The sequence below is a fragment of the Camarhynchus parvulus genome, chromosome 2 (assembly GCF_901933205.1).
Source record: "Camarhynchus parvulus chromosome 2, STF_HiC, whole genome shotgun sequence".
NCBI classification, from domain to species: Eukaryota; Metazoa; Chordata; class Aves; order Passeriformes; family Thraupidae; genus Camarhynchus; species Camarhynchus parvulus.
In genome coordinates this window covers 49,434,861-49,447,565 of record NC_044572.1, presented here as the reverse complement: position 1 = coordinate 49,447,565, position 12,705 = coordinate 49,434,861, and the positions used below count along the sequence as shown (strand labels likewise).

Genomic DNA, 12,705 nt, shown 5'->3' with positions numbered 1-12,705 from the left:
TATAAAAACAAAATCCACTAATTGAAAACCTTTTCTTTTTTTTTTTTTTTGTTTTTACACAAAACAAAAATAACAATCCAAATTCAAAAATTAAGACAAGCAAATTTCTATTAATGATGATTTCTGTCTGCAAAGCAAGCCTAAAAAGTCTTACCTTCAGACTAGGTGTTTGGGTCTGGTCAACAGTAAATCTCATTAAAATACTGAACTGGAGGTCATTTGGAAAAGATTCCCTGAAAACAAACAAAATAATGTTAAGCTACATAAAATTTTCTTTTAAGAACTGTTGAGAGGCACCAAATAAGCCCTCACCCTTCTCAGTAAAGCTGAAACTGCTACCAGTTGCCACTGTATCTGACCTTTCAGAAACATTTACCTAGCATGTTCAGGACAACACCTAAGGAATTCCTGCTATGAAGTAATTATAGCTAGAACAGGTAATCCAAGTAATGAGGAATGATATAATAATGATATGCTAGAATTCTGATTCGAAATCAGGCTATTAGCGAAATCTGGGGAGAAGGAAGGGAAGACAGAAAGCAAATCCATTATTACCATAACTCCTTAAAAGTTAATGCTGATGCAGAGATGAATATTCCAGTGAAACACAGCAAAATAAAGAAGTGCAAACACAATTTCTACATCACTGAACAGAAGGTGAGACAACAAACATACATGTCTCAAATGCACATTTTGGAATCAGGTAAGTGGTATCATATTAGTTGTTCAGCACTGAGGACTCAAACCCTTTCAATTAGGAGTCATTTCACAAAACCAAAATGCTGAAGCAATAAGGTTTATTCGAGTTTCACGATCTGCTATGAACTGTGCATTTTTCCAGAAATCAAACAGCACACCAAAAAAAATAAAAGCAGCAAAAACCTTGAAAATAGCTAACAAATATGTTACTATTACTTTTTAAAGAGCTCATTACCTTGTGACATCAAGTGCCTTCTGAACTTTTGCTTGTACAGACCCAAGCAAATCAGCACCCATTTTTTTCAACAGCTGTGTCAGCAGTACAAACAGCCAGTCCTGCAGATCTTCTTTATGGACCTGGATGAAGTCGACCAGGGTCTCCAAAAACATACTGAACACCTACAAGGCAGAAGAAGATGGAAAGAGGGTAGGATGGGGCAAAAGAGGAAGCGACACTGACGTATGCCGAACTTACAAACGAAGAAAGCAGTAAGGGAATCAGAGGCAGAGAAAGGCAGTGTTTTGCAGCCAAGCAGGAAAAAATTAAAAAAGGAAGGAAAAGAAAGAAATCTGCCTTGCTTTTTCATTGGATTTTGAGATAAGATTACTTTGGAAATGTTAGCCGACTTCTGTAGAAGTTTGACAATTAGGTATTCCATGCAGTTTCGTCAAGAAAAGGAATGCTTACTGTGATGGCTGGCGCAACCTCAATTTTTCCAGTAAAACTTTATTTTTTACCCTCTCAAGCTCTATCACTAAGTTGATTTGTCATATGACTCAAAGACTACTAAACCACTTTCTTTTTAAAACCAAAAAAGCTGCTAGAATTCCTTGGCAAAATATTGATTTTAAATATCTGCATTATTAAATACTGCAAAATTATGACAGCTGGCCAGTTCCTGTACAGAAAATATTTGTAGAACAGAACAAGCTTCTTCTACTATCGCAGGTATCCCAACACAAAATTATTCACCACAGTAGGGAAAAAAGCCACAATAGATTTCAGATTGGCAGGTGTTTAAAACACAGAAGAACTTTCATTTTTGAAAACATAATATCCATTGTCTTCTTTTCAACAAATAATGTTGAAAAGACTGCATCAGGTAAAAAAAAATAAAAATAAAACAACAAAACCAAAAGAACCAAAACCGTGTATTTTTAATTGGACTCACACCACGAAGAAGGCTTTTTTTGGAGGGAAGGGAGGGTGTGACAAATAGGTAACTTTGTTTAAAGAGCTCTTTTAATATATCTGTCTTAAGTTTTTTCCAAACCTAAGAGTGAAATCAGGATTTCATAGGCCACACTCTATACTTGTGTGGCCTATGGGTCTCCTGTTTCTCTGACAAGAAAAATGGGTGTTGGAGCTGAAAAAGGTTCCTTCACAATACACACTCCAGCACAGAGTTGGGTACAGAAGCATTGCTGTGGTGCAAAGAGGGTTGGGCAGATATTGCCTCCGGAGTGTTTGACATGTGCAAGGCTAGAAGAGCTGGTGCAGAGCCAGGACTGGAACCCCACATCCTCCTGCAGCTGACCTGCTTTGTCATTAGGCCAAATTCTGCTGCTTCTGTGAGAGTGGAAAACCCCAAGATTGTGATCACACCTCACACAGCTGCACACACTAGGACATGGAAGTAGACTTTCTTCCACAGCAGTGGAAGAAACTGAAGCAGTAAGGAGGAGTTGGCACAGGCTGCTGCACACCTTCTTTGCTGAGGAAATTCGATTGTTTTTCATGATCATCATCAAATCAGGGAAAGCAAACTCGCACCATAAAGAGGAAGAATTCCATACAAGTATCTCTTAAAGTACTGCCTCCAAATTTACACTAGAAATAAAAAATAGATTCAGATTCATTTTATCAGGAAAGGTTGGGCCAGGCCATCCTTGAGGTCCCCTTTTAACCAGGTCTTTTATGACTCTTTCAGGATCTACTGGAGACTTGGGAAAAATTTTTAATAGGTATCTTAAATACTGAAAATCTGTGTTAGAAAGAAAACAATACAAATCCCTACTCAATATAAAGCCCAGCAGGAATAGCTACTTTAATTAACTTTGCTTTTGGGATAAATTAAGTTTAAAATTTGGGAAAAAATATTGCCAACTTCTGTGCTGTCTGTGTAGATGTATATTCAAGTCTGAGGTTTCAAAATTAAGTGCCAGTAGTGGGACAAGACTTTTATGTGCAAGACTGGAAGCATCTTCTGTCTCAGGCTAAACTGAAACTATACAGAATTTTGTGGCTACAAGCAGTAGCCACAGTTATAGGACAGAGGCAAAACCAAACCAATATGTACTTTCTGTATTGTAATATGGAGTCTTTGGCTTTCACAGCCCTAAAGAAGTAAGGGGAAAATATACTCAGGCAAACAAACAAGTTCTGGTGGTATAAAGGTTACATTGTGTGTGTGTGTGGGGGGGGTGTCTCAAAAAATCCTTCACACTGAACTTCACAGCTCAGCAGAATTTAGACCTGCATCGGTTTCTTTGAGTTTGCAGACACTGACACACATGGCTTTTCCATTAAAACATGGCAGCCAAACAAACTGGTTACAAGCTCTGACTTGATGGAGTAATATGGACTTATGACACTTCAAACATGTAAAGTGGCTTAAACTGAAATCATTATAAAGTGAATTATGATTCACTATGGCTAAAGTACTCTGAAGATCCTGTCCTGATGTTTTAGCTGTAAAAATACACATAATTGAGGACTCAGCTTTGTTTTAAAGCTTTGCTTCATTTTAGATTTACCACAGAGAATATTTGACAAAAATAAGTCAAGTAATTTTGTTGCATTTTAAAAAAATACTCAACATATCATTTTGTCTCAGCATGAAGAATTTAAGAAGGCTGAAAGAGCATTTAAGGTAAAGGATGAATTTGGAATGGAAAATGGAACTCAAGCACCTATATGTTGAACAATGTATGTGGATACTGCAAAAATTGCAGTTTCTGTTTTTATGATGCAAACTAAAATACTAAAATCAACCATCTAAAGTTGAAGTTCATAATAATTTGACAGTGGAAAAAAATAAACAGATATGGAAATAATTATAAGTGATCTACCTCTAAAGTGAATTATTTCAGATGTGCCAACCACCACAATACAAAGCAGGAATGCATAACCAAACAATGTCAGTTAATTAGTAGATAAAGCACATCTCGAAACTTTACCACACATTTTACTAATTGTTTATAGCATTTTATGATTGCAAAAGGCTTGACACTGCATGAACTCTTTGGGGGAGAAAAATAGAGAAAAGGGGTTAATTGCACATTCATGCAAAGTAAGGTTAGGCTTCCAACAAATACTGAACCAACTTACTCTCTAAAGAGAGTTCCAACACAGGGGACAGCATGCAAAACGAAACAAAAACAGAACAGAACAAAACAAACAACAAAAAAGGGAAAAAGATAAAAACACACAAATTAGTGGCCATCAATACGACGTTCCTGTATGGAATATAAACCAAAACAAAACAAAAAAGGTACTTCAAAACTTTTATGACAAATTTAAGTAATTTTATTGGGATACTCAATTTAATCTTAAAATAAGCAATTGGCATGTCCTTTAAGTCATTCTCCCATTTTCTCCTTGAAATATTATTACTCTCTTATTCTGTGTAATTCCCTCCATCCAGATATCATGTTAAAGTAAACCTTATAAAATCCCACAAAAGTGATGACAGAATAATTCCTACAGACACTTTAGTAGAGTCTAAGATGAGATTTATGTAGGCGTATGTGTGTGATTAAAAAAAAAAAATCACAGCTCATGAACTCTTATTACTTAAAGGGTTCTTCTGATAACATATTGATAACTATTAATAGTTTTGCAACACCAAAAAGCAGGCAAGGTTTCAGGGACTGGAACAGCTGTACCACAGGTTACAACACAGGCCAAATTTTCTTGAAGCTATGTTATTTCATATCACAGTGGCCAGTAAATAGAAAATCAACCGAACAAGTCAATATAACATTTTTAAAGGCTTAATTTAAAAGGTAAAATGCTCTTTTATTTCTAGCTCTGACATATACATTGCTGCAATTCTATTATCACAGAACAAGCACAATTAAACCAAGCTGCAATTAACCATTTGGTCATTACTTCATTTAAAAAGTAAATATTCCAGCAATATTTCAATATTTAATATTCTTTCCTCTGCTTTGACTTTTTATGTAATGTGTTTTTCTTATTAACTGCTTGGTTTAGTCTTTTCTTCTGGATTTCTGCAGTATGTGATCAACTTTAATACCATGTTGTTGCCAGCAGTGCAAGTTATTTCCAAAATACATGGTGTCAGAGATAGCAGCTGTCACTTTTTCCATCAGGAAAAATAAAGAGGACAGATGAACACAGAAGTTAACCTGTGAAGACCTCTCATCACTCTGAATTTAATTTTCCATTGCAGCAATAATAAAGAATTTTACATATTTTTAAAAATATGTAAAATGTATTGCATAATCGAAGTAGTTTTTCAGGATTCTTCTGGGAAAAGTCAATACTTCTGAAATAAAACCCTATTATGAATTCATCTTTATAATTTTACTAGTTCTGAAATACTGACACAAAGCGGGACGTTATACTCAACATAAAAGATACCACTTCTTCCAAACAAGCCCATAATTAAATAAAATATAAAGTTAGGGGTTTTTTTTTACATTATTACATTTATTAGACTCCTTCCTTACCTGCATTCCTTCTGCTGTGAGAAACTGCAATGTTTAACCAAGCTGTACTTGCAACCCACCTCCCACAAAAACTGTTAAAATACTACCATGCAAAGTAACTCACTTAAAAAGATTTTAATTGTCTTAGGAAACAGAAGCATTATTTTCCTTGTTATATCATCCATACTGAGTCATTACCTAAGCAACACTAAATAAAAGCACATTTTCTTTTATACCAAAGTATAATCTCCTTATGAAATATGTTAAAAATTATGTAAAAATTATTCACCAGTCTCAACTGCCAGCCCTATCTACAAAATTCATGGAAGACATCATAACCTATGATAATACACAGTGACCTAGAAAATAAATAAGTACACATTTGGTATAGTTTATCTGATTATGTATGATTTAGTCAGACAACTTAATTTGTAACTTAAATTACTGAGCCTTTTCTTCTCATTGAAAGCAAATCTACACTTGTGTTGAAGTGGCCTCTGTAAACAACAACTTCTTAAAAACACAAATTTTGAGCACAAAGTGCTAAACTACTTCAATGCATTTTGTATGACATTGACCTTCACTTTATTTCCATGATCCTCCAGAAAAAGGGTGGAAAATTATCTTGTTCAAAACTCCAAATTAAATTAATTTAAATCTGATACCATTAACTACTTTTGCTTGGGAAATTTTACATATGCAAATATCACTGATGTAATTTACCATAACTGCCTTTCTTTTAATTTATGTTTTCAGAAATTTATTGAAAATAAGAAAAACCTACACATACCTTACTGTGAGGATCAGCAAACATTCTTGTGAAGATCTCACACAATCTTTTCAACTCAACACGACTGTCAAAATGACAACAATACATTAGTCAACATTAGTCAACTCCCCTGCCAGTTCTGCTAGAATACTAATGCATAGCAATCAGTGAAATCACTAGTAAATATTGAATCAAATAATCAAGTAAATTAGGTTTTGTTCGAGACATGGATAAAAATGTAATAGCTTTCATCTAAAATGAGACTTCAAACCCCTTCAAATGTCTCTTTTTAACTTTCTCATGTATTATACCATACTTTTGTAACAGCATAGATACTGAAAAAGGTGTTTTTAATAGTGAGTAGTAAACCATTTCTTCTGAATAAATACCCCCCAAATTACAGCAATAATAAAAAAAAAGGCCTTCATAAGATGGAAGCATCTTATGAACCCTCTGTATGGCAATAATTCTCAATTTTGAATTTCATACATCCACTAGTATATAAACATACACTAGTAGCCAGAAGTGAGAAAAGCTTCCTCGTTCCTTGCCCCACCTTACTCTCAAAGACACACCCTGCCTTCCCTCTCTACCTCCCACCAACATTGAAACAAGATGTTTCTCTATTGAGATGCCATCCTACCTTAGAGTTCTCTGGTTCTTGAGTAAGTTCTGCAGGCCTAGAAGGCCTTCTTTCCTCTCTGACCAGTTGGTGCTGGCACAGCGGTTCAGGACCTCAGCCACGTCTTCTGTCTGCCTCATGTAGGTGGGGATGCTCCCATTCCTGGAGCTGTAGGACCTCTCTGAACAGGCACTTGATGCATCACTGTTGGCATCATCATCTGAGTACATCCCGTACGATTCGTATCTTCTTCGCACGGGCTTCTTCTATTGTACAGAGACAGCCCAGATCAGCACTGATTCTCAAAGGGATGATACAATAGTGGGTCAAAAGACCAACAGTTTCAATAACTGGTGTGACCCCTACTCCCTGCAGTGACAAATGACTCCAACCATTCAGCAGGTCAAACCAAGTTAATGAAAATATTTTGAAGTATGGCTTACATAATATTCCAAACATAAACCCAAAGCAAACGCAGAGAAGACATACGTTTGAGGAAACATTTAACTTTAGGTCTTTTTCAAGAACCCATAAAATTGCATAATGGGGTGGCAAAAGACTGTTGCAAGTTAGTTATTTCACTTCATAGCTTTATATACATTACAGAATTTAAGAATCAGAGGTCTACACAAATTTTGACATTTTAACTAATTTTGTATCAAACATGTTAATATCAAAATATTAAACTATTAAAGAAGAAAAATAGTTTCTATACCTTAGTCCGTATGTCTCCTAAGAGCTGTTAGCAGTAAATTATCGAAAAGAAACAGAAATTGAGAACAGGAAGGTAAGGCATAGCAGCACTGTGAGTAATAAACTTCCTGCCACTGGACAATATATAGTCTTACTGTAAATTTTGTTCTTAGCTCTCTGTGTCTGATTAGCACATTGTCAAGATGTAGTTTGCTAAGTTTCCATTTCCAGTAAAATATTACATATCATGGGCAGGTTGGTCACAAAGACTTCTCTATCAAAATCTTGTGTCTTATGTGGTGATATTTCAGCATGAACACATTAACTTAACACATGCAGTCAATTTTTACTTTACAATCAACTTTAAGTTAAGGACCAAGCCTTGATTTGAACTATTTAATATCTAAATTTTGTCATCGCAATAATAACAGTCAATGTTCTACAAAAAAATTGATTACATAATGCAAAATTCCAAATTTCCTAAAACAAAAAACAAGCCAACAAAACAAAACACAACATACCAAAGATCAGAAGGGGGAAAGAAAAGCTATTTATCCTAAAATGAAAAAAAACCACACACCTCTGCAAAACAGCTCTTGCCATTCAAACTCTGGAGCTGAAGTCAGCATTTAAAAACTCAGTTTCGTTACATACTCAAAGAAATAGTAGTATAAGTGATCATTTTCCCCTTAATTACCACTGCCATTTGCACAGGGCTCTCATTTTTAACCATGGAATAACTTAAAGGATATCACAATACTAATCACAAACTAATCAATACAACAGGTAACAAGCAGGCTTACTGTCAACAGAACGAGTATATATACATGTGTAAGAGAATTAACTGAAGGGAAAAATCACAGAGATGTTAAGTGTTTTGGAAAAGAGACACTGCAAGGCAAAAAAAACCTTTTCAGTAAATGAATCTGAAATGCCAAGGATGGTACTAAAGTAAAAGACAAAAATATGGAATGATTTCCATTATTGCTGCATTTTATACAGCAATATACAAAAGAGACCTTAGGCAGAAGATTGACACCTCTTTGGCTTCACCACCACTAAAACTGGCCAAGTATTTTTCATAAAATAAAAAAGAGTAACAAAACCTGGAATATTTTTGAATTTATATTACATATGACAGGACTCTACATTCTACCTTTTAAAAATACCACTATGAGTGTGAATCTTCAGTCAATGGTAAAACAATAAGAGTGTGTATTACCAGACTTTCATCTACATGGAGCCTTGTACAGGAAAACCTGTACCATTTAGAGCATGGCAAGGTACCAGGCATGCAAGTGCTACAATAATAAAATTATGCTGCTCTTGATCCTTCTTTGCAATGTCAGACTCTAGTTTAAAATATACTAACTCATTTTCCTCTAACATTTCTAGCAGCATTATTTCTCTGAAGCAGCTTTATTGCTTCAACGAAGCAGGACATATTAAAGCCTCAAGAGCAGTCATAGGAAACATGATTTTCTTCTCAACTTATATTCTTACTAGATAATTTTCCCAGCAAAATTGAAAGCTAGGAGGCTGCTAAAAGTACTGAAGATACTCTTTGTGATGCACTTGTGTGGAGAGGACCATAGCACATGCTTTCCAGTTATAGCCAGAACATTTCCATGTTCCATAGACTGTTTTTCTATTGTTCCCTATTCCAAAATCCAGACTGAATTCCAGTTTACAAATCAGCATTAATGCTGAAAACTTTTAGCAAGTTTGTAATAACAGAAAGGGGAAAATACACTCAACTTCGCCATGACTTCTTATGCAAGATTTCACAGATATTCTGATCTCTATGCCAGTGAAGGCACACAAATTTTAAACTAGTATGTCAAGAAAGAAGTATTAACTAAGAAATGAATAAATAGTCATACTAAGAATATGACAGAGTTCTTCAGAGTTTGAAATTTAGTTTCTCTCTATTGACTTATATCTGACTGTAATTTAGAGTCTAATTTGCAGTTTTTTACTAACTTTTAAAATAACAGTTTTTCTTAAACCAGAGAAATAACCATTCCTTTAAAGCATTCTGGTAACTAGAAAACAGATACTTACAAGTATTTAATGAGATGCAAATAGCATGCAATAATTGACAAAAATGTATCTGATTCATAGCATCAGGACTTTAACTGAGGATTTCAGCTTGCTGATGTAAATATCAGAAAAGCAAAATACACCATGTGTTCAGTTTGGCTTACAGGGGCAGGAAGGCAGAGGAGCCAGAGCCACCTTTTTAAAGAACAATACAGCTTAAAAAAGAGAATAACCAGTTTTAACTTAGTGTAACATTTTGAAAACAAAGGAAAACAAAAACTAAACTTATGAGATGCTACCTGCTGTGCTGGTTTTAGCTGAGCTAGAGTTAATTTTCCTGACACTGGCTGGTGTGGGGCTGTGTTCTGGATTTGTGCTGAACACATGGTTGATAATATAGAGAGGTTTTGTCATTGCTGAGCTGGGCTCACACAGAGCTGAGACCTTTTCTGCTTTTCCTACTGCCACACTGGCCAGGAAGCTGGGGGTGAATGGGAGACTGGGAGGAGACACAGCCAGGACAGGTGACCCAAACTGACCAAAGGGACATTCCAGACCATGTGACATGCTCAGTATATAAAGTGGAGGGAAGAAGGAGGAAGAGAGGGATGTTTGGAGTGATGGTGTTTGTCTTTCCAAGTCATTGCTATGTGTGGTGGGGCCCTGCTCTGCTGGAGATGGCTGAATACCTGCCTGCTCATGGGAAGCACTGAATAAATTTCTTGTTTGGCTCTGCCTGGGTGCATGGCTTTTGCGTTCCATATTAAACTGTCTTTATCTCAACCCACAAGTTTTCTGGCTTTTACCCTCCTGATTCTCTCTGACACCAGTGGTGGGAGAGAGAGAGTGGCTGTGTGAGGCTGCCCAGCCATCATTTTCTCTCTTCAGCATCAATTTCACCTGCTGTCAGACAGAAAAACTTTAAGAGGAACCCAGGCATCTGGTAAGCAGAGGCCTTTAGCTGTCATCATTCCTAGCTCTAACAAGCCTTCAACCTATCCTGAAGTTTTTCTGGCTATTGTGAGAAACTGCTGGTTAGTTCTGCCTGCTCAAGTGGCTCCTTAGGCCACTCCAACACAACAGTCTAAGACTTTCCTGTCTGCCATGGAAAAAAGCATGCTTCTCAAAAGTTAACACTTCTGTAGGGAATGAAAATTCCAATACTTGCAGCTCCACCAACTCGGTTTCTTTCTTTTTTTTTCCCCCAAAGAAGCCAATAAAACAATAAATTACAAGTTCTTCTGCATGCTAATGTACAGGAACCAAACACTTGAAGAGCCTGTAACCCACACAAGGTAAGTGTGTCATTCTTACCAAAGCATCTGCTACTGCCTCTTCTACGTCAGAACCTGTGTTCAGGACTCTCATAGCACTGACTGATGACGATAATCTACTCGACTGACTAATTCCAAAGCCAGTACCTGTTACAACAACAAAAATAAATACAAAGAATTCAATCAGAATAGAAAGCTGGGATGTAAATATCACATTCACTTATAAAAACCCAAGTAGAAGAAAAGCATTTGCTTAGCATTTTTAGTAAGTTACGTAGTGGATAAAATAACCATTTCCATTCTGTACTCTTTAGTGGTACACACCAAAGTAAGAATTCAGTCACCTACAAACGTTCTGTTCCAACATCACATGGAAAAACCCCTATAAAACAATGGTTTTATTTGAAGGAAATTTTCCTTTTTTAAAAATTAATGTCTTCTTCATTTTGGGTTTTTGTTTTCATTTAGAAAGAAAGCAAATACAATAGGAAGGCTATTGAGACTGTTGATTAGAAAACTACATGCATAAAGAATGCTCTACAAATACTAAAAAAAAAATAACCTAAAAAAATCTTTTCTGCAAGTAAAAAAATGTTGTTAAGGAATAAAAGGATTAACGTTGGAGGATGAGGGTGGACACAAAATCTAGCAACATAAGCACATCTATCTGGATTATTAAAACCACAAAACTTAAATTAATATAAAGAATGCTTTCTAAAACTGAACTATGAGAATAACCAAGTGGATGGGAAAAAAAATCCAGGATGACTGCACAGATGACAGCAAAGAGTACTCATCCTTCACCTGTGGCCCCATAAGCATCAGGAGCGTAGAGGGCACCAGTGGATCTGGAGTGATGTCTGGAAGCTGCAATAACAGGATTAAATAAACCCTATCTATGACCATGGAATCAAAGTGCTGCAATAGCTGCTCAGGCGAACAAGACAGTACTTATCAAAAAGATTCAGCTTAAGCACAAGAAACTGAATATTAAACAGAAGCAAACATCTTCAGAGTAGTTCTTTGATTATACCAAATATGATTATATAGGTTTATGTACACTGGACATTTCATGCATAATTTTTTTTTTAATTTACAAGATTAAGAGCAGGGTAAAAGCAAGTATGTTTAAGTTCGAAGAAGAAGAGGTGCACAGACACACATGCACACACTCACACACAAACAGAATCATCAGAGACAGCTAAAAAGGTATCAGTCCACTGACAATGGTCTTGCATTGTGGACTTAACTAAATTCTGTGTGCTCCAGTCAGAGCCAGAGCTCACATATCAAACATTATCTGCAAAAAGTGCCTCCTTCACGAACCTGCTGTGCTGGCAGCTGACAATTTGTACACACTTGAATTCTTGCCTCTGTTGCAGACAACTCAACCTCAGTAAAAACTCACCACTATGTAAACGAAGTTAAAAATACCCAATTATAATTAAAAGTTTAACATAAGCCAACCAATGCAATTAATAATTCACATACTCACTATTTTATTTAAATGAATAAAACGTGATGCTGAAACACATGTTAGTTACTACAGCTCATTAAGATTCTTTAAAGTTATGGCAACTGGAAACTGAAGATCCTTAAGGATTTCTGAATAAAACTGAGTACCCCAGTCCTTATGGCACTTGTAGAAAACTGCTTTTTTAGTGATTCTCAAGAAGCTGACTCACCATTGCTAGTATTTTCTTTCTTAAAACAAGCATTTTTTTAAATTAAATGTGTTTTTATACAATTCAACGTTTTCTTCAGTTCACTTAAGTTAGAATTTTATTGTCGCATAAATGACAATTTAAACTTGAACCCAAATGTCCACCCACAGAGGCAAAACTCCTAGATAAAAATCTTACAATTTAATAAATAACTGTAAAAGCACATATCTTACTCCTTCTGGATATATAAAGTAGCACAAACAA

The 12,705-nt window shown here is 35.7% G+C and overlaps 1 protein-coding gene across 41 annotated transcripts in view; it reads right to left on the bottom strand.

The window, feature by feature from the left end:
• The window catches only part of CLASP2 (cytoplasmic linker associated protein 2), a 146,777-nt gene that overhangs the window by 24,776 nt on the left and 109,296 nt on the right, over window positions 1–12,705 (bottom strand). For 17 of the 41 annotated variants that reach the window (XM_030971181.1, XM_030971186.1, XM_030971183.1 and 14 more), the window contains 8 exons: window positions 11,582–11,644; window positions 10,818–10,924; window positions 7,483–7,506; window positions 6,789–7,033; window positions 6,167–6,230; window positions 4,316–4,318; window positions 935–1,098; window positions 155–233 (listed from right to left, as the gene is read on the bottom strand). In XM_030971181.1, the coding sequence (XP_030827041.1) occupies window positions 155–233; window positions 935–1,098; window positions 4,316–4,318; window positions 6,167–6,230; window positions 6,789–7,033; window positions 7,483–7,506; window positions 10,818–10,924; window positions 11,582–11,644 (749 nt within the window). The remainder of the gene's footprint in view (window positions 1–154; window positions 234–934; window positions 1,099–4,315; window positions 4,319–6,166; window positions 6,231–6,788; window positions 7,034–7,482; window positions 7,507–10,817; window positions 10,925–11,581; window positions 11,645–12,705) is intronic. The other 24 variants (XM_030971198.1, XM_030971210.1, XM_030971209.1 and 21 more) reach the window with 8 other exon arrangements.